We start from the raw sequence: 20,392 nt of genomic DNA, 5'->3' as shown, positions 1-20,392 counted from the left end.
GTGCTGCCCACAGCCGCGCTGCATGGCTGCCCCTGCCCAGACCCGCAGCCACGGCCACCCGGGCGGCTCCAGCTCCTTGCCCACAGCTGCAACATCCCCATCGCTGCAGGGACTGGTGTCACTGCCACGGGGGCCATATCCAGCTCCTGGCAGAGCCGCGCGGCCGGTGCAGGTGCTGCACTGGCGCCAGCAGGGCCCGAAGTGGCGTCGCCTTCACTCCTGGCCAAGCAGCACCATGTGCCGGAGGGGTGCCGCGTGGGCTGTGCCATGGGGTCTGCCCACTGCTCCTGCACAAGCTTTGTCTCCATCCCCCTGCCCTGCACCTCCGCCCTCCAAATGTGCCAGTCACTATGGAGATGCCGCCTCTTCAGCGCAGGAGGAGCCTGGTGAAGTCCACTTGTGCAGGGCAGCAGTGTTTTCTGCTGCAGATCTGGTGGCGAAGAGCCTGGGCAGGGGGGCAGGTGCCAACCCCCCGGCTCCCTGTGCCCGATGCCTGTGGTGCCAGGAGCCGTGGCTCCCACAGTCCCCGCCCTGGTTACTCCCTGTCCTGCGGGGTCGGGGGTGCCACCCACGGTGGGCTCTGCTGCCTGGCCCTAAGCTGACCCAAGGAACAGAGCTGTTCACAGGGATGGCTCAGGCACCCCTGTAAGGAGCTGCTGGATCCAGAGCCCGATCTGGTGCCAAGCGGGACCCCCATGGTGTTTCCCGACGAGGTTGGCCATGGGCTCCCAGTCAGGGGCTCTCACCAGCAGCGTGTGACTGACATGGCCCCACAACGGTGTCTCCCCTCGCTGTGGTCACAGGGGAGTGGTGCAGAGGCAGAGCAACCCCTGGGGAACCCTGGGGTCTGGCAGGGCTGTTCCCCTACCCCTGCTCGGCTCCAGGCTCCCCGCTGGGCTCCACAGGGCAACAAAAGCAGGACATGGCGGCTGGCAGCATCTGCACTGCCCCCGCTCCCCACATCCATCCCTGCCCTGGCCCCGCACACCCCTCAGCCCTGCAGGACAGACAGGACGGCACTGGTGTGGCTGTGGAGACCTCTGCTCGCAGGGTTCATGGATCGTTGACTCAACAGGCCATAATGGCTCCATCTATCGGGGTCAATACGGGTGCCTTTGACACATGATAGACAATAATTGCTCCTGCTTAGAGACTTTTTAGTTCATGGATCATTGACCTGATGGGCTGTAACAGCTTTGAAGGAGGCTGCACACCCCTGCGCTTAAAACGCCCTCAGGAGCAAGCGGCTGTGTAAAGCCACGGCTTGGGCATGGGGCCGCGCAAAACATGCTCTCTTGAAAAACACGCTCCCCAGCACAGGTTACCGAAGGCCCTGGCGCTCTGGAAGCCCTGCGGGTAGCACGGCCACGGAGGAGAGGCCGCAGCAGGAGGCGCAGGATTCTGGGAGGAAAGGCCAGCGTGCCCCAGCATCCCTCAAACGCCAGGGGATAGGACCAGGGTGCGCAAGGAGGGGCTCACCTCCCGCGGTCTGCAGGCTGGAGCTTCCCTCTCTGACGGCAACTTCCAGGTATATGATTTAATGAAAGGCACAATAAGAAGTGAAACAATTAGAATTTCTGCCTCATTATCATGGTAATCTTATCAGTCGGATAATGAGGTATTAATGGAGATTTAATGTGCCTCTCATAACAGAATCCCTTGGAGAAAACACATAAGGAAATTGCTGTAAATCCACTTAATGATGGAAAGGTCCCCAAACACCATATTCCAGAGGATGAAAAATGCTGGATGCAAATGAGAGAGAATCAAGGTCAATAACACTGTGGGGACCGAGCTCATGGCAGCACTGTGCCGCTGCCGCCCAGCCGCCCTGGTCCCACCACCTCCCCAGCCTGCCCTGTTCAGGTGGGTGAAGCAGCCGGATTGGGGTGGATACACGGCAGCTGCCAAGATCCTACTGTCATAGGCAATGTGAATATTTCTTAAGAAATAAGATGACCCGAACAGAGTATTTTTGGACTTGACCGCTCCCATCAAGGCACTGAACAGCACACAGCAGAGGAACAGACGGGGTCCTGGTGCCTGTCCCCAGGTAAGCCACCTCTCAGTGCTCTGGCAGCAGGTAGTTATTTTTTCCCCTCAAGCTATTAGGACAGCCAAGCTGCATGATTAAAAAGAAAAATAACTGGAAAGCTCTGTGTTAAGCAGCCAACTCAGCAGCACATCCTTTCCCATTACCTGGATCTTGTTCCTTTTTTGCCACTGTCCGCTCCCCACGAGCGGTCGGTGCACACGAGAAAGGAGGTCTGAGGTGCCACGCAGCAGTGCTGCCGAGCGGGAGCCCGCACCAGCTTTGCGGCAAGTTGTTCACACTTGCAATGCCATCTCCAGCAAACCGCTGATTGCATTGGAACAAGGCAGAAACATGAAATCCAGGCGTTAAACTGCTCTCCTTTTAATCAGTTTTTACAGAATAATACATTAATAATCACGTTAGAGACAAGATGGGGTTCCTGTATACAAGATTGTGCAAGCTCATTAATTTAGATTTATAAAGGCTTTACCAGTTTCAAAGAGGAGAGGCAGTACAAAGCTTTTAAATAGAGGTAAAGCACAATTAAAAGGTACAGAACACACACTACTAACTCAGCAGAGATTAATTCTCAAGTAATACAGGCTCAACCAAGTCACCAGCTGTTACCCAAACAGGGGTATCCTTCCCCCTCCTTCTCCACTGCTTCCTGCTGCTCCAGCTCTCCCGCCACGCTGCCAGCCAAAGGCTGCACGGTCCGTACTGCAGCACGGCCACACAGGTTACACCCATGCCAAACACACATGCTCCACTTGCCCGAAGCTTTGCTGTGGAACAGACCTGCCTCCTCCCGCTGCTCCTGCTCTAACCCCCTTCCTCCCCCACTACTCAGCACTAACGTGGCAGTGGGTCCTCAAACTTCTGTGAGAATTTGGCTTAACAGAACATTTGACGTTTTCAAGCGATATGAACCAACACTGTGCTCACCAGAAACTCACCTATAGGAAACAGGATCATGTTCGTGGCTTTTTTTCCTGAAATTTATGGCAGTTACATTCAGCATTTGGTAGTATAAGGTCTTCAAAACAAAAACTTTTAAACTCAAATACTTAATAGGCCGTACACATTCCAATTCTCCTTAAAGAGGGTTTAAAAAAGGTTTAAAGAGAAATTTCACTTAGGTTTAATAGCAAAAAGAATCTCACAGGGATGAAAAAACCCAGCCCTTTCCTCTCCCTTATCTACCCAAAAAAGGAAAATACCACCTCTGAAATATTAACGGGCATAGCCATGCCATCGGTTAATTTGGCAGTTCCTCCAAACGTGCCAACAACCAGCGCCAAAGTCAACAACCGAGCCTTAAGTCCGTGGCTGCAATCTGCTACTACTGACCTCTCCCCGCTCCCCTTTCCCCAAAACGTTCCATTCATCCTCCAGCAGCTGAAGTAATTTAACTAACAGAAAGCACCGAGTTTACAGCAACAGTGACACGGTTGGCTGGCACCTTTTGGCAGCAGTTCTGTTACTTTTGGTCCTTTATGCACTGTCTTTTCACCTTTACTATTGCACACCAAAACCTAACAACATCACTTCCTATACATGTAATTTATTGTTTTAAAACAAAATGTTACGGGACACCAGGGGAAAATAGTAAGAGGACATTATGGGAAGGGTTTTAATTCTTTGGAAAGCCTAATTCTCTAACTACACCTATCAAGACTATATAAAAGACTTTCAGAGTAGATTGAAAAAGAAGAAGCAAAGGACCAAAGGACCATCTTACTATGAAGACTCAGTTCATCTGGGGCTCATTGAAACACTTCCTGGTTTTAAAATAACTAACATTAAAAAAAACCCAAAACAACTCCAGTTCTTTTAAGTTGTTTTTCTACGCAGAAAAACAAAGTGATAACAACTGTGAAGGAAATGGTTCTTGCCCCTTCCATAAAGGAGAGGAAATCTGAAAGATCTGATGGTGCTGATCAAACCCTGCTTGCCGAGTTTGCAAACAGAAGCGATGTGCGGCCTAATCACCAACCCAAGTGTCTTTGTGCCTTCTTTAAGGATTGTACAAATACTCTCCTCGACTAAAACTCAAAACTGCAGGACTAAAAGAACTTTCACACATTGGTCTTAACATCTCAGATATTCAAGTAATAATTAAATATTACAGGACACTTCAATAAATTTATATTGCTTTTAGATATGATCTGGCCATATCTTCAAGGGCATATTTGTGCTTTGCTGCTGAGTGTTATTGGTCAGGGCTGTGCTTGCAATATTAAGTTACGTGTTCAGCACCAAAAACCCATCAAGGCTAAATAATTAGAATATTGCAATGCTACACAGACTGAGTTACCACAGTAAGGCAGATCAGAAGAATTCTGTTTCTAGAGTATTGCTCCTCCACACAAGCAAGTCTCTAATAGAGGAGAAAGACTATAAATAAAAGAAAAAAGATACCATCCCACCCTCTCACCTGTGATTAGTTATGCTATACTGAATTACATATTAGAGTCCTAGATAGTAAGTTTCTTTAATTATGCCTTGACAAGTAGCACAGCCAAATCAAGCACTTGATACTTTACATAAATTGCTCTAATTTCAATTAACCAAATTATTTTCCCAAGCTCTAGCTGCTTACAGGTTTTAATCATCAAAATGCGCACGTGTGCGTGCACACACAAAAAAAATAAATTGTATTTTGAAAAGAATGCAAGATTTTGTTGTCTTTACCACTCACAGACACCAAGTCTTAACAAATCCCTCTGTCAGAAGTGCAATGAACATTCTGGAAAGAGTAAGAAATAATACTGACATGAAAAAGTTAAATGCTCGCTGTCCTTTTTCACTGTAATTCTAGCTAAAAAAGAACAGCAAGTGCTTATATACAAATAACAACCACTGGCCATCACTCAGACCATTTCACTCATGAAAAATCCATGTGGTGGTGTGCATAAAAACTTCTTTAAATTGGTAACTGTCAGTTTAAGGGAAAGGTGGGGTGAGAAATCTATAAAACACCCTGAACTGATGTAATGATATGTTTCATAAAGAACAGTGTTGTATTTTAAAATATTTCATATGAACAGTAAAACTTGCACTGCTGCATAGCAGACAACACGAAGAACATTTAGTAAAAACATTCACTGAAACCCCGGCATATGTATTTAATGTCACTAATCAAAATATATATTACAGTCCAAGGTTCTGTAAGGATCTCTGTTTGGGGTTTGTACAGTATACACAATATATCAGAAAAAATATTACAGTAAGGTATTTTATTTCTCCTTTTTTATATTAGACTTCTCTATTGTAACTTACAGTCCCTCTCCTCTATATATCCAAACCTTTATAACACCCTAATGCCCTAGCCAAAAAGTGTTTAGCTATCTAATAAGCCCTGTCTATTATAAATTCCAGTTTTAGAAATTTCAGTAATCTTAATTACATTTTAATAAATAGTTCAGTTTGCCCTTTTTTAATCTTAGCTTTTCGAGGAAGTCCTTTCATTACCAAAACACAGTATGTCATAACCTGTTAAGAGGTCAGAGAGGCTTTTGCTTGTTTATTCAAAGGATGATGAGTCCAAAGATAATTGCAATGCATTAAATATAGTTATATAATATTTACAGTGTCCTCTCAGATTTTAAATTTAGGTGAAATATAACTGATAACTAATGTCAGCTACTACAGACTTTCAATGTGGCTGGTGTCTTATTAATAAAAGGTGTATTAAGCTAGAAAGTATACTAAGTGGTTGCCCTGATTCTTCTTGTTTCAGTTTTCTATTAGAAATTAAATGAAGTGAATTATTCACGTGAGTAAGAATTCAGGAAAAGAGGTGGTGGAAAAAGCGTGAAGAATTTTCTGCATGTTTTGAGATTCCAAAATACCTGAAAACTGTGGTCCCTTTTGCAGTGCCAGTATCTATAGGGGAGAAAAACACAACCAAAAGAGAAGAGGAAAATCTGTTAAATTAATTTGATTAGTAAAGGTGTTTTAAAATACCTCAATTCTGTACAGTATTATACAAGAAAAGTCTCTTCTTCAGCTTTTGCAGCTGTTGTACATTCTTATATCCTCCTCTTCTACTAACAGTCTGCCCATACACATGGTGGCCAAGTTACTTGCGATCGTCAATAGTTTTAATGAATTCAACTGCTGCCGTGAACTGCATCCACCAGTATGATTCTTCTCCAGATAAACAGTTGGCATAGAAACTACTAATGTACTGAACAGTGGACAGCAAGCAAGGTGGATTTGCCTGAGGGTTAAAGAAGAAAGAGATACTCACAGCTTGTTTGCAAAGCTAAATGTAAAACACTACAAGATACAGAACAGAAATACAATTCTATTTGTGCAGTGATCCTTGCACATTCATAATACATGATTCTGTAACATATCTGTAGGGTAGCGATGGTTAATCCAGACAACCCCCATTTCACAGACTCAGAAAGCATCAGACTTCATGATAGGAGCATTTTTCCAACAAGGAAAAACAACTTGTGGGCCAAGAGAAAGAAGGGTAAGACTGGCAGAGTCTATAGAAGTCATCAAGGATTTAAACACATGGAAAAGCCTATTGTTTTAGCATCTTATACGTGACAGACATTTATCCAAACACTTATATGTCAAAAAAGGTCAGCCACATAAGTCAGTCCTAGTGTGGATCTTGGTCCTGAAAGAGGACAGCATTAAGCAGGCACAGATGATAGACACTGGTGGACATACCTCAAAAAAACCCACTCCATTACAACATCTGCACCCCAGTTTCCTTGGTTCCAAATGCAAAGTTTGCTTGGATTCAAAACCATAACTGTGACCACATTTCTGATGTTTGTATTTAAACCAGCTGAACTAGATCTAGGTTTGAGTCTACACTCAGTTACTCAAACGCATTCTTTTTCTTCCTAAAATTTGCAAGAATTAGGTGGGGGTTGTGATCTTTCCAAAATAACTCACCTTTATGAGGACAAATACCAGAACAGGAACAAAATCATCTGCCCCAGGTACTGAATCTTCATTTGCCAGACTAAGCAGGTTCATGATGGTTGAACACATTCGCAGGATACACTGTACTTTATCTCGGGGGGTTTTATAAGCACTTATTGTGCGGATTTCAGACTGTGCAGATGGCCATGGTGCCTCCCGTAGATATACCTAGGAAAAAAACCAACATGCTGCCAGTTTTTGTTTGTCCAAACTACTGCTGTGCACCACAGAGGATCTGAAGTACAAGAGACCTGCAGGCAGGAGCAAAGCTCCAGAGAAATGGGAAGCTTTAAGCCAAGATGGTTACATTACACTCACAACGATGGTGGCTTCCTGCTGTGTTATAATAAAAAACTACAAGGAGCCAGTACTCTAAGCGCAACTAACTGACATAATTAGTCTGTACTTCTTTGCGACTTCTCCAGTACATCATTTCAAATAAAGGTAGAGCTGTATGTCTCAGTCTTCCATATCAGCAGCTTTATGAACACTCACTGTTTTGAATCACAGAGTTCAAGAGCTGAATTGAGAACTAGGAAAGTTGCTAACATCCAGCCTCTGACAGACTTCTTAAGCCTGCCAACCTGCTTTTAGTTATCTTAGTAACCATGAGAAAAGTGAAAGCACTGGGCAAATTCACGGATCTGCAAGGTTCCATTAATTCTAGCTAGTTCAGAAAGTTAACTTGACAGCTGTAAACCACAGCTACGGCACATGAATCACATCAGAAGCATACAGAATTCAAACATTGCCTTTTGAAGCAAATTATCAGGAAGTTACTGCATCTTAGTGCAGCGTAGCATTAGTTCTTAAATTTTACTATCAGGACAGAGGTGGTAAAATCAGAAAAAAATTAGTTTGGAAGGATCAGTCAGTGGAAAATACGAAAGCATGGGTATAGCATGTTTTTCCTGCAGGATATTTCACCTGTCACAGATAGAAAAGCAATGGTTCTAAGTGTAAAACAAAAACAACCCTCTCCCCATCCCAAACACAATCTAAACCACATGCCCCGACACACAAAAGAAAGTGAAGGAAAGGAGAAGTTACCTCCGGTATCTGAAGTGCTTTGTGGTTTGCAGTCACTACTTTAGATAACCTCTGTATGTGTTCATGCAGGACCCTGAAAACAAACACAAAAAATAAAAGTGAAAAGTAAGCAGCAGCCAGCCAGTAGTCTCCTGGGTATCACACTAGTTATAAGTTGGATACTGCAAGAGAGATGTTCAGGAATGCAGATAGTCATGATGGTCCTACAGCTAACGGACTCTAGGTCAGTAGGAGATGCAGAGCATATTATCATGCGATCAAATACAACCACACAGCCAGTAGAGCAGTCAAACAGCGTATGTTCTAAAACACAAAACCCCAAAACTCCAAATGCATGGAAAACACTGTACCAAAACAGAATATGAAAGGAGTCCTGAGGTAGATTTTGATTATTCTCTCAACATACAGACTTTCAGATCTGAAAGTCTATAGCCCAAGCTGTTAGACTTACAATTTCATTTTACTCTGGCAGTTTGTTCCAAACACAAACTTTTGCACATGATGCTAAAGCACTTCCTTGTTCTTTCACAAAACATTCTAAATGAAAACACGAGTTCATATGGCGTGGCTGACTTAGTCAAGTCTGTCACATGAAGACTGCACAGCCTCCATCTGCACCAACTGCAAAAGAGAAACTAAGTGCTTGAAATTACATTGACTTACTGGTCACGCAAAATATCTCCATCCTGATTAGGATAGAACGCAAGTTTGAAAATACGATTCATCACGCTGCGTTCTATAGCTAATTGTGCATCCTGAAGCTGTTCTTCGCTGGCATTCTGCCATATAGCATCCTGAGCCATAGCCCCATATAAGAACTGAAGAAAATCCTCAACTTGGGCTGTTTTATCATCTGCCGCTGTGAGTTTCTGGAAATCTGTTAAAAAGAGAGAGAACATTCAGTTAAGTAAAAAACATTATTTCTATTAAATGTTCCTGGAGAGAGAAGCCCAGAATCCACTTCAGATGTCTTGCCAGGCAGCACTGAGGCTGTTTTGCCCGTGCCCCAGTAAGGGAAATATGAGCAGGAACACTTGAAGTAAATGGAGGAATTAAAGGAAAAGCACATAGAACACATTTAGCAAAGCATATGGTCAAAATACTCTACTTGATTCTGCGTTAATCACCTACTCTGCAGTACCAGTTCTCATACCTTCTTCCCAGCCACTGACAGAGATAACACCCAGAACATCACTAGAAGAGCCGCTGGTAAGAACCAGCACATGCAAAGTTGTTAGATGCTGAAAGGGGGAGTAGCAGAAGATACCAGGAAAAACAATCTGTACCATTTCCTACCCCTACCTTTATCAAGTATGCATAGCTGCACCACTCATATTCATCTACAAACTACAGAATGAGTGTTGACCTAATCACTGGTATTCATCGGCTTCATATTTATAGCACCCTGCACTAGAAGACAACTGCCACTCACAGATGCCAGCAGCCTGAACGCCACAGTTGCCAATTTCTCTTTGGTATCATCCAGAAATAGCTGTCTCCCCTCCGTCCATAGAAAGGCCTTTAACTCTTTCCTGGGTCACTGAATCTTTTTACCAGAAATTGAATCCCAGTATATACAAGTTCTCATATTAATTACAGCCTATTCAGGCACATTTAATATCCAGCACTATATGCTCTGGGAGCAAGAACTGACTCCAAATTTCTTATGTACTTCATTAAGTCAGCTATGTATATATAGAACAAAGAAACAGTTTGTTTTAATGACTCTGCTTTGAGACTCTTGTCCTCCTGGTGCTGCTATCCCTTATGCTATGGTATTTTTGAATCTTTTGATTCACACTACTATTATTCCCCATATCTTCTAAGGTGCAACCACAAGCTCCATACTGAGGACTGAGTGCTGCAACTTAAGTTATCATTTATCAGTAGATCTAAAATAATTAATGTTATTCATGCTTCTTCCATGGGGCAGATGCTAGACAATATGATTTAGCATAACTTTTTAGGCCAAGTGAGGTCAAATTACCTTCATTCTCTTACTCCATGAAAAATGAGACAGTTACCATGGCTCAGCTGCCACAACATACTGTTAAGTCACAGAAATCTGTCTATTTGAGCCATTAATTCACCCGCTGAAATGAAAGCCTATTCAGGAATCTGCTCCTTAGACCAGAAGTTGCATTAAAACATCAACCCAAGGCAGCATTTAAATATGGAGTAGAAGAATATAAACATTTCACAGTCTGCATTAATCTTACCTTGAATAAATTCCCTTATTTTCTTTTCTTTGCTTTCCAGCAGTAGCCTCACGCATACTGTAGTGAAGTATCTGTTTGCCACTTCTTTATCTCGCAGAACTCTCTGCAACAGCCTTTCCAAGTGTGCTTGTGTCATTTGCAGGCCTTGGCGACATCGAGTTAAATAAGCGATATACGGAGCTCTTTTCCTAAAATAAAGAGTACTTTACACTAGATTCATAATAAAGATAGAGACTAAGAGCTTCACATACAGTTAAGTTGTAGTGTCAGAGGAATCTTCAACCTGTTGTTTGTAAAGCAAAGATAATGCCTGAATTAGGAAGTTCTGCCTTACACAGATTTCTCTGACTGAATTCACTGCCCTTGCAGCACTCCTGAATGCCAGACTAAAGCAAGTTCCACACAGCATCTCTTGTGTGTTAGAATTGAACATTACCCACAAATTTATTTAACCCGAGTTTGTTACTATCTGGACTGACTTAAGGTCCAAGCTTTTTTAAGCCATTTTCAGATAGATGAGACAATTCCATCATTTTGTGGGGAAGCAGAGATGTAATAACCTGATTTGGTAAAGCACGATTTAAACCAAAAGGGATCTTCCCAATCTACTAGTGAATAGATATATGCATTTGGAAACCCATTAACAGTAAGATACTGAACAAACTACCTATAGTCCTCTGCAATAGATGCCAGCAGCTTTCGACAGGTCCTGTTATCAAAGCGGCTTACACATCGCATTGTCTCCTGCAGCTGGGCCATCAAGTTCTTGTCCTGGAGGTTAATAGCTTCAGCTAGCTGAACTTTCAAGAAGCACACAATTTCATTATCTAATAAAGAACAAAGGAAAATTATTATGGAAAAGAGATGTAGGCATTAGTTTTAAATATAGGAAACATGTAACAGTTCAAAACAAAACTTCTGTACCTTAGGTAATAAATGTTATTTTAAAAACAGTTTAGTAAGTCTTTTTGAATTTTCCAGCTATCAAGGGATACATTTTCACACCAATATCTTATTTAGAACCATTCTAAAACGTGAAGAGGACCAGGTAAGGTGACAAATTCACTTGTCCGCAAATAAACCCAGAAGGAATACAGGGATGCAAACGCAAGACATATACTAAGTCAACATAAAGACTCAGTAAATCATTGAAGTTACTCTATTAGTACTGTAGCACAACTCCCAACAGTACAAGCATTTTAGAAGTCTATTCTATAGTTACAGGCTACACCTGCACTATATTCAAGATACTTCATTACAAAAAAATTAGACCAGATTTTGTTGGCAGGTTTGTTCATGGAGTAAGAAAGAAAACATACTGGGGGGCAAAAGGCAGCCTATGCCTTCTGTATCTATGCGAACAGAAGTTTTCCATAAATGGTGCAGTAAGAGTGCCATTAGATGGGGGAAAAGAAAAGCCACACACAATACAAAATATCTGTATGTATAAAGAACATTTACCTTCAGGGTCTGTGTGGTCTGGTAGACCATTCCTTGTTGAATGTGTCAGCATCGGGAAGGCAACAGAATCTGCTGAACAAAGAGCCAATCTCAATTTCTTCTTCGCATCCCTTAAAGAGGAAAAATATTTTCTTAACAGTTGCTGCAAGGGCTGCTTCTTCAATAAGCAGTCTTTGGTATTTGTTTCTTTGGTTTTGTTTTTTTAAATACTGTGTAAAAGTTATTTAACATTATTTTAATATACCAGTGTTGTTGTGACTTCAGAATATCAGTTCTCTTGATATAGCACCTAGACCAGTTTCACAGGAATTTTCCTAAACACTGAACTGCTCTGTCCTCTCAGGTTACAAAATTCCTCCTTTACCAGTGGAAATACAACAGTTTGAGATGCTTAAGACTAAAAGCATGTAAAAGTTTACAATTGACCCATATTAAGATTTTTGTGGGAGCTAATCACATGGCTTCAGCTTTTAATTCTACTTTGTGGGTAAGATTAAACCTGCAAATATATTTACCTATAGGAGAAAGCAGAACTTTGTGGCTGTGCTACTTGACTTGCAGAGTCTGGGAGATCGTCTGCAGACATGTTTTGTAAAGCCTCATCACGTGGAGAGTCATGCATACTCTCACCATCCCCAATAGCCTCTATGGAAATGAAAAAAACAACATTACGCTTGAAGAGAGGAGTCAGAAGAAAAAACTAGACTAATATTCTCTCTGCTCTTCTGGTTATTCTAAGGTCAGGGAGGGAACGGAGACAGCAAATAAAACTTGTTCTGGATAAGTGAAAAAAGTGTATTAAAAATACACAATCTACAAGTCACAAAGAAGAAACTGCATCAGTTTTGGAAGATAATATACTTCTTCAGTATCCATTAAAAAAAAAAACAACACAAAAAAAGGTAAGTGATGTGCTATTAACAAACAGCCACCTCAACAGCAATATGAAAGAGCTGTCCTTGGGAATACTGATTTAATTCCCAGCCTCTGAGGGATTGTTCCACAGATTATTTGACACAATGTCACTGGTTTAGAGCTCACATTGTTCAGCTGTTAGTAATAACATTGGTCTAGAATACTGAAGTGGTTTTATCTTTAAGGAGGAGAAACTATGCTGGTGATGGCTACAAAAGCCGGGTTCTCACCTGCACTGTCATAGTTTACTATGGCTCCTTCACTAGGACTGGTTCGCTTAATTGCATTCCTGTATTTGTCCAGAATGTCCTCTGCAGCTTGTGCCTGTGCATTGAGCCTTGGGCTGGGATCATCTGAAAAGGCCATTAAAAACAACAGGAGTTAACCTTGTATTGTGCCAACTGAATGCAAACACAAAAATTTAGACCTACACATTTGGGCTCTGTTTTTAGCTGCATCAAACAAACAGCTGCTTGTGTTCCATGCAGCCACAATTCAAACATATTTATAAAGTCTGAAGCAAAAGCAGAAAGAAAAAACCAGCACAGTTTAAGTGAACAAATAAAGCCAGATCCTTAGCATATTTATACTGTATACACAAATGGTTCTTGTATATTTGAAGACTTCTAGAAATTATTAAGCAAACAGAAAACTAAACACCCAGGTTCAAATCATGTTTAACTTAGCACTTAAGCAATTATTACAGGAACGTGCCTGCAGCTATCCTAACAGCTCAGCTGTGATAAGGACATGAGCTTTATCATGAGAAAGAAAAAAAAAAAAAAAAGTGAAGACTTGAGTAGAGAATCCAGTACTACACATATTGACAGAAGCATGACAATTTAAAAACAGTCTTTTAAGTCAAGAAAAAAGTCTTTACCCACTTTCATATTCAGAAAGCCAGTTGGGAACACTAACTACAACAGCATATACCTTTCTGTAAATAGATACCTGGTGGGCACTCTGGAACTCTAGAGGGCATGTTATGAGAGAAGATTACTATGATGGTATTATTCACATACCTTGAAGTGCTGAGTACCTGTCAGGCACCATGTCATCTTTGTCCTTTTCTTGTTTTTCTTTCTTTCTAAATGGAATAGGAGCTGAAAATGCAAGGTATCCGATCAAAGACTATTCTGAGATAATGGCCAGATTGAAGAAACTTTAAGAAACTGGCTAATACAGAAGCTTGTCATCAAATAAACTTCAATAAAAGCATAACCAATCTATGGGGTGGAACAGCACTGTACTGTCATCATATGTAGTAAGCTCTACCTTTAACAGACATGCCACCATGAGCCAGGCAGAACAGTTTTGCTTCCAGGTACAGTACACTCTAGGCAACTACTAGCCAAGGGAGTCAGGTAGCCTCCCGTTTTTATTTACATATTTATCTATACTTTAGTTTAGACAATAGCCCTAACTCAAATATTGGTCACAAGGACACGGATCTTTTCAGGCCACTCATTCCCTCTAGTAAGCTCAGGAAGAAGATGCAAAGACAGCACCTTGTGAAATGGAAAAGCAAAGTGGTATTAAAATATGATAACACTATCTAAAGTCACACAGAGACTGCAAGGGTTACATTCGTTCTTTTCTAACTGAAAGTCTCTTTAAAATAGGCAAGAATATCTAATATTGCACCCATTGTTCCATCCTCAGTTGACATTATTCACAGCATGAAAGCCAAGTATCTTGAACAAGCTTTACTTCATAAATAGCCAAAGTCTAATTCCACTCATGCCGTGTAACAAGAGATATCCTAAGTTATCAATATCCTTCAACTAGCACACTACCATCCGTCGGGAATTAAGACTAGCTTGCTATGAAGCTGTGATGAAGTCAATACCATACAACTATGAAATGACTAGCCTTACCTAAGGATTCCAAAGTTAACAAATACTTAAGATAACATAACGCCTAACCAAATTCCTTTCAGCTTACACACCTCTTTGTAGGCACTGCATATTTTGTATTTCAGTAATTCTCTCTTTACTGCAACACTTGAATTTTATAGATAAGAAACCTTTAGTTCTTAAAATTAAAAGGAGAGCTGTTACCCTGTAACAGATTTAAGTCAGTCTGGTCAGCTTTTCAAAGTGAAACTGTAAACATTTTCCATAGAAGTGCCTAAAGATACAATAAAGGCAGCATGCACTCTTACTAAAGTACTGCAACCAGACAGACATGACCCTACCTTTGGGCATGGCAGACACAAAACGTTTCCTCCACCAGGGCTTGTTTCTGTCAGACTTCTCATCATCACTGTCTTTCCGTTCCTCAATCTGTAGAATGGCAGTCTACATTTGAGCATTTACCATATCAAGTGTAAAGTCAAAATTTCTCCTTCATGTCAGGTTTTGCTACATTGACTGTAAAAACAGAACTACAGCAGAGCACAGAAAGCCACAGCAGATTAAGTTAGAAATATCCCTCCTGAAGAGGGCAAGCCTGTAAATGCAACACCTGAAGAAACTTAAGACGTCACTTATTTCTTTTTTAAAGAAAATTGCTTTTCAGGATGGAATGCTGCAGTATGTTAAATTTGAGCACTATAACAAATTTATTTCTGCAGTCCCACCAAATCAAATAAAGCTCATCCAGTAAACTTAAGAAAAGCCAGAATAATTTAAGCCACTCTGACCATCTGTAGCTTTAGCTTGTAAAACGTTACTGGCCAACATTTAAAAGGTAAATAGAAGTGCACCGTAATTCCTTGGCTAAACACATTTAATACCAGCTTCCTGGCATAGTGAGCATGCTAGGAAAAGAAAAAAAAAAAAAGATTGATAGAAGCCTTACCTCTCCCCTAGAGGAGTCTTTGCTGGGAGATGAGGATGATGACTGAGATGCAGCCACCAGAACAGCTGCTCCAGTGTTGGTGGTCGGCATAGGAAGCTCCCTCTCCTCATTGCCAGGACGTCTGTTCCACCCAGGATCACTCATAGGTCTCCGAACTGATGATACTATATCTGAACTCCTACTGCGGACTAGCCTCTCTGGATAAGAATGCCTCTGCTTGAATGCTTCTAAATCAGTTGGAATTAAACTGTGAGACCCAAAGTTTGGTAATCGGGCCTCATTACCTCCCATAGCTCCTTCCAAGATTGGTGGATCTGGTGGTGGATGAGAGGGTCTGGCGTAGTGTACTTTAGGCCTTACTACAGCCAATACACCTGCGGTCATAAGCATAAAAGAAGCCACACACGTTTCTTTAAAGATTCTTCAAAATTAGCTGGTACTAACATAGAAGCATTGAAAATGCTCATTTACTAAAAAAAGCTTATTCTTTACAACTTACCATCATTTGATGACAGCGGGTCAAACAATGCAAGCAACGAATCTGTCTGAGAAGGAGGAGATGTCAAGTGACTGGCTCCTGAAATATGGGGAGGAGGGGAAACATTTAGTACTCTATTAAGAACTACCTACAACGTAAGGGACATTGGAAAAACAGCCTTCAGCAACAAAAGTTTACAAAACACAAATTGCAAAATATTTTTAAAGATACTCTTACACAGAAAGTTCTCTGTAATATGCCGAAATGACAAAAGAATTGTATCACAAAAAGTGGGAAAACATGAGCAGCAGACCAATTCCAAAATGTAAGAGGATGATCAATGTACTCAAACTGAAGTAGGAAAAGGGGATCTTAGATCTAGTACTGAAGTTCCAGTACTATAAAGTACTCGAGTCTCTTTGTCAAACAGATACAGTGCTAGCAAATAAGGAAAATGTTAAGTTTAGCCACCAGAAATTTGAAATTGGGAGAAACTGTACAATATAAGGATTCTACAAATGTCATTTGTGAAACTTCAGTTATCAGAGATTCTAATTCTCATTCACAGGTAATTTACTTACCGTGGGCCGTTTCATCCATGTCAGGACTTGTCACAGAATCTTTTCCCCCAAAGTCAGAGCTACATTCGGACCTCAGATCCTCAATCTTATTAGGAATATCTTCAGATGCTGCACTAATACCTTACACACAACAAAAGAAGCATCTGTAATAGTCTTTCAGAGAAAAAGGAAGCAAAATGCTGAAGCTGTTAAAACATTTGGTGAACACTGTAAGAATCTGTCTTAACTCACAGTAGCACCTAGAGACATTACGAATTTATGTACTCCTAAAATAACATTTCTGCTCTACATCTTCGACTGTTTTAACGTAGTCATAATACGCTTTAACAATGGGCATCAGAAAGACACTCCACTCTGTTAAATACTTTGCAGAAAACTACAACCTAAAGTAGATATATGCTGGTTTGCTTAAAAAAAAAGTTGTGATAATAAAACTGAATGTTAGGAGTTTCTTCCAAATCAGTACTCCACTGCTAACAATTGCTACTGCAGCATGGAGTATTCAACGCTCTGCCACCTTTTTTATTTTTTCTGTAAGATGAACAAAGTATTACTGCTTTAAAAATTCCAGAACAAGTGCAGAAAGTTATTATATGAGTGGAACGATGTGTAACTACAGCAAGTGCAGCAAAGCAGATGTTGATCATGTTCTAATAGAGCAGAGTGTTTTCAGAGACAATTAAACACACCTGATACAACGCTGAGGCCTGGTGTACTGGGTCGAGAACTGACCTCCCTTACATCTGTGTCATCAGATGTGCTACCCAGCCCAGAACAGCTTTCCAGTTCTTGTAGTCTTTCCTCCTGTTTTAAGTCTGGGGCCTCTACAAAAGGGAGACAATGGAGAGTAGAGAGAAAAAGTATCATTACTCAATGCCACGCTCCCTTAATATTCACATACAGAAGGAAGTGGGGCATGTGTTGATTCAGTGCATTAAGTTCTAAGCTAAATCAAACACTTCAGCAAGATTTTTCTTATATTGTTTTATACAGAATGCAGGACTCTGCACAGGTAGCAATGTTCTATCTGCACGGGCATTCTAAGAAGTTTTTACTTTTTTAAGTACTGTATTTCTTAAATGCAACAGTATCCAGTCAAACCTTCACTAACCAAAGTAAACTGTGCTCCTAGATAGCCCTACTTAGTATCACAGGGAAGGAAAGCAAACAGAAGTCTGCTTTGCAATCCCTTCTCTCCCTTTTTGGCACTTAAGAATTTCTCAAGTAACAGTATGTCTCTCGCAACTTCTCTCTGCTTCAGAACAGTTTGTCCTTTTAATATTGGAAGTATTCACAAACACTAACTTAACCCTAAGAAAATAATCTCTCAAAGAAAGGAAGAGGCTGTGGTTTTGCATTACATGCCTCTGGAAGAGTCTTGTTTCACGCTAAAGAAATAAGCAAAACCTGCACAATTCTGACCTGAATCACTTGGCAATACTTCCACACTCCATGCCTCACTTGTGGTTTCTGATATGGTTGAACCTGTGCAGGGATCAAGCAACACGGATCCTGAACCTGGTAAACACAGCAAGCTGCCTAGCATGTTCTCTGCAGCTGCACCTGCAAAAGTAAAGCCGAGGCATATAGCTAGATATAGGCTTCCTGAAAAATATGATCACATTTGAAGCGTCCTTAATAAAGCAATCATGAAAGGCAATGTTGAAAAGATAGAAATGAGCAACTAAATACAATCCAGGTCATGCACACAAAATCCTCCTACAGAAAAGTTCCAGTTTAATCAATGAAAAAACATTTAGAGACAGGAGGGCTCTGCGGCCTCATTATTTTAATGCAAGCGTGAAGCATTTTAACATACCAGATGTACCACCGAGTTACCTGCTATTTCTTGCAAACGATCTTCATCGATATTTGGATCAAAGTCACTTCCCAAGACATCTGTACTCCAAGTTTCGCTCACAGTTTCTGATATATCTCTGTCATCAGTCAAGCCCATCATATCACGGATTTCAAATTTACGGAGCTTGTCATCAAGATTATCCTGAGTTGTGGCTATATAAAAATAAAAAAATTCTCAATTTTTTGAAGGGCTTCTCCAATTACTTTGGATTGAAAATCTGTAAGAGTACATTACAGGGGAAAAAACCCAAACAAACAAAACAACCCCCTAATTCTGTCAGATAAGAGTGTTTTCAAGTAAGGCCTGTAAAGCGCCAGTACACTATTCAAGAGATGTGCCTTAAAACAGTTTTTAAGCGTATTTGAGACATAAGAAGTAAAATCTTAAAATACACATGGTGACCTATCAACCAAATTGACAGACAAAATGAAGAAAACTTAGCTCACTATTGAGAAAATCATACAACTCCTGTAAGAAGAACTTATCACAGAAAAGCTGAGGCCTCCAGAGATCATTCAAGCCCAAACCCCCTGCACAGAACAGGGTCGATGATAGCAGGTTGCTCATGGTTATGCCCACTCATGCTTTGAATATCTGCAGGCTGGCAACACCACAACATCTTTGGGCAACCTCTTCCAGCATTTGACAAATATATATTAAACAGGAAGATACCCAGATGCTTTAAGACTACTCTAATCCAGACCACCCTATTCCCTGAAGGAAAAAACTTGGTATCAAGCAAAACATCATGAGCAGTTTCCTATAAAGGACTTAAGCCTCAAAATCCCACGTGATTTCTTTCCTAACAACTGAATTGTACAAGAAATATTTTTGGGGAAAAAAAAATCCAAACAACAAACCAAAACCATAAATAAATGCAAGAGTGGTTGCACAAAGAAAACTTTTACTTATTTTTTTCTGAACTAGTCAATTTTTCAACTTTTTTCCACAGGACTTCAGGTTTATCATCTACAGCACCTCAGGCACTTGTATCGGAGAATTTGCACCTGCCTTGTTCGTGCTCTAACAGTTGCAGAGCTTCAACACCATTGCTCCCAGAGGGGCCTGCGCCAAGCTCTGACACAGACTCCCCTTCTAAATCCAAAGATGACACAGAGTTGGAGCGATTTGAAGGACCTGTGAAAACAGATTTTACTGTAAATCTGATTTGAATAATAGTTCCTAAATAAAGAGCATTAACAACACAGGGCACAATTATCAGAAAGAAGAAAAGAAACAAAGTAGCAGTTCCAATATAAAATACTAATTGATGAGCTAATGCGCATTTTCTCTATTCTTGATCCCTATTCTGCAGATACTTAACCTGCACTGTGAATTGCTCTTCTCATGTTTAACAGTACTATACTAATTATAATAATCTACAAATACATTACCAGAAATGACTGGAATTTCACCATTACCATATTTTACTGTAACTAAAACATCAATAAAGTCTTTGCCAGTAATTTGTTTACTTGTCTATTAATTTGTTTTCTTATTTTGAGGAGAGAGCGAGCAAAAACTAAGTTATGGAAGTTACACAAAATAATGCATGCTGAGCGATCTGTACAAATCTCTTCAATACCACACATGAACCTGTGCTTTGTTCTGTCTGAGGTTCATATAAAGGAGTTGTCCAGAGTCAGGAATTATTCTGATATATGTAATAGCTTATTAAAACACGATGAAAAATAAGTCTGAGAAGTCGAAGTTTAGAGTTATGTTAGATTAACTTAGTAATTAGTGCTGCACATAAGTTTTAAAAAAAGTTTTTAAAAAATAAAACAAAATCCCTCTGTCTTTCTAAATGCACTTAGGTTTTTCACTCCTAATTCTCAGACTCAGTTAGGCCTTTGCAGGTCAAAATTTAGCTCCAGACTTTTTTCTTTGAATGGCTAAGAGGAAAGACAGGCTCTCAGGGTAAAATAGCACAGTCTCCAAAATGCCAAAGATGACATGCTGTATTTACCAGAAGTTCCTTTTATAAAAGGGGGGGAAAAAAGGAGGGGGGGAAGCACAAAACTTCTTCAAGACTTA

At 40.8% G+C, this 20,392-nt stretch overlaps 1 protein-coding gene across 6 annotated transcripts in view; it reads right to left on the bottom strand.

Moving 5' to 3' along the window:
- Positions 1 to 2,400: 2,400 nt before the first annotated feature.
- GAPVD1 (GTPase activating protein and VPS9 domains 1) overlaps positions 2,401 to 20,392 on the bottom strand; it is a 31,666-nt gene continuing 13,674 nt past the window's right edge. For all 6 annotated transcript variants that reach the window (XM_040605799.1, XM_040605798.1, XM_040605797.1 and 3 more), the window contains 18 exons: positions 19,367 to 19,492; positions 18,334 to 18,507; positions 17,917 to 18,057; positions 17,184 to 17,318; positions 16,495 to 16,614; positions 15,935 to 16,012; positions 15,436 to 15,809; positions 14,831 to 14,918; positions 13,656 to 13,736; positions 12,864 to 12,986; positions 12,234 to 12,363; positions 11,719 to 11,828; positions 10,925 to 11,084; positions 10,258 to 10,445; positions 8,702 to 8,915; positions 8,039 to 8,111; positions 6,959 to 7,156; positions 2,401 to 6,260 (listed from right to left, as the gene is read on the bottom strand). In XM_040605799.1, the coding sequence (XP_040461733.1) occupies positions 6,120 to 6,260; positions 6,959 to 7,156; positions 8,039 to 8,111; positions 8,702 to 8,915; positions 10,258 to 10,445; positions 10,925 to 11,084; positions 11,719 to 11,828; positions 12,234 to 12,363; positions 12,864 to 12,986; positions 13,656 to 13,736; positions 14,831 to 14,918; positions 15,436 to 15,809; positions 15,935 to 16,012; positions 16,495 to 16,614; positions 17,184 to 17,318; positions 17,917 to 18,057; positions 18,334 to 18,507; positions 19,367 to 19,492 (2,654 nt within the window). In that variant the 3' untranslated portion in view covers positions 2,401 to 6,119. The remainder of the gene's footprint in view (positions 6,261 to 6,958; positions 7,157 to 8,038; positions 8,112 to 8,701; positions 8,916 to 10,257; positions 10,446 to 10,924; positions 11,085 to 11,718; positions 11,829 to 12,233; positions 12,364 to 12,863; positions 12,987 to 13,655; positions 13,737 to 14,830; positions 14,919 to 15,435; positions 15,810 to 15,934; positions 16,013 to 16,494; positions 16,615 to 17,183; positions 17,319 to 17,916; positions 18,058 to 18,333; positions 18,508 to 19,366; positions 19,493 to 20,392) is intronic.

The sequence above is a fragment of the Falco naumanni genome, chromosome 9 (genome assembly GCF_017639655.2).
Source record: "Falco naumanni isolate bFalNau1 chromosome 9, bFalNau1.pat, whole genome shotgun sequence".
In the NCBI taxonomy this organism is placed as follows: domain Eukaryota; kingdom Metazoa; phylum Chordata; class Aves; order Falconiformes; family Falconidae; genus Falco; species Falco naumanni.
The sequence above is the reverse complement of the archived record's forward strand: the minus strand, read 5'-3'. Positions and strand labels throughout refer to the sequence as shown.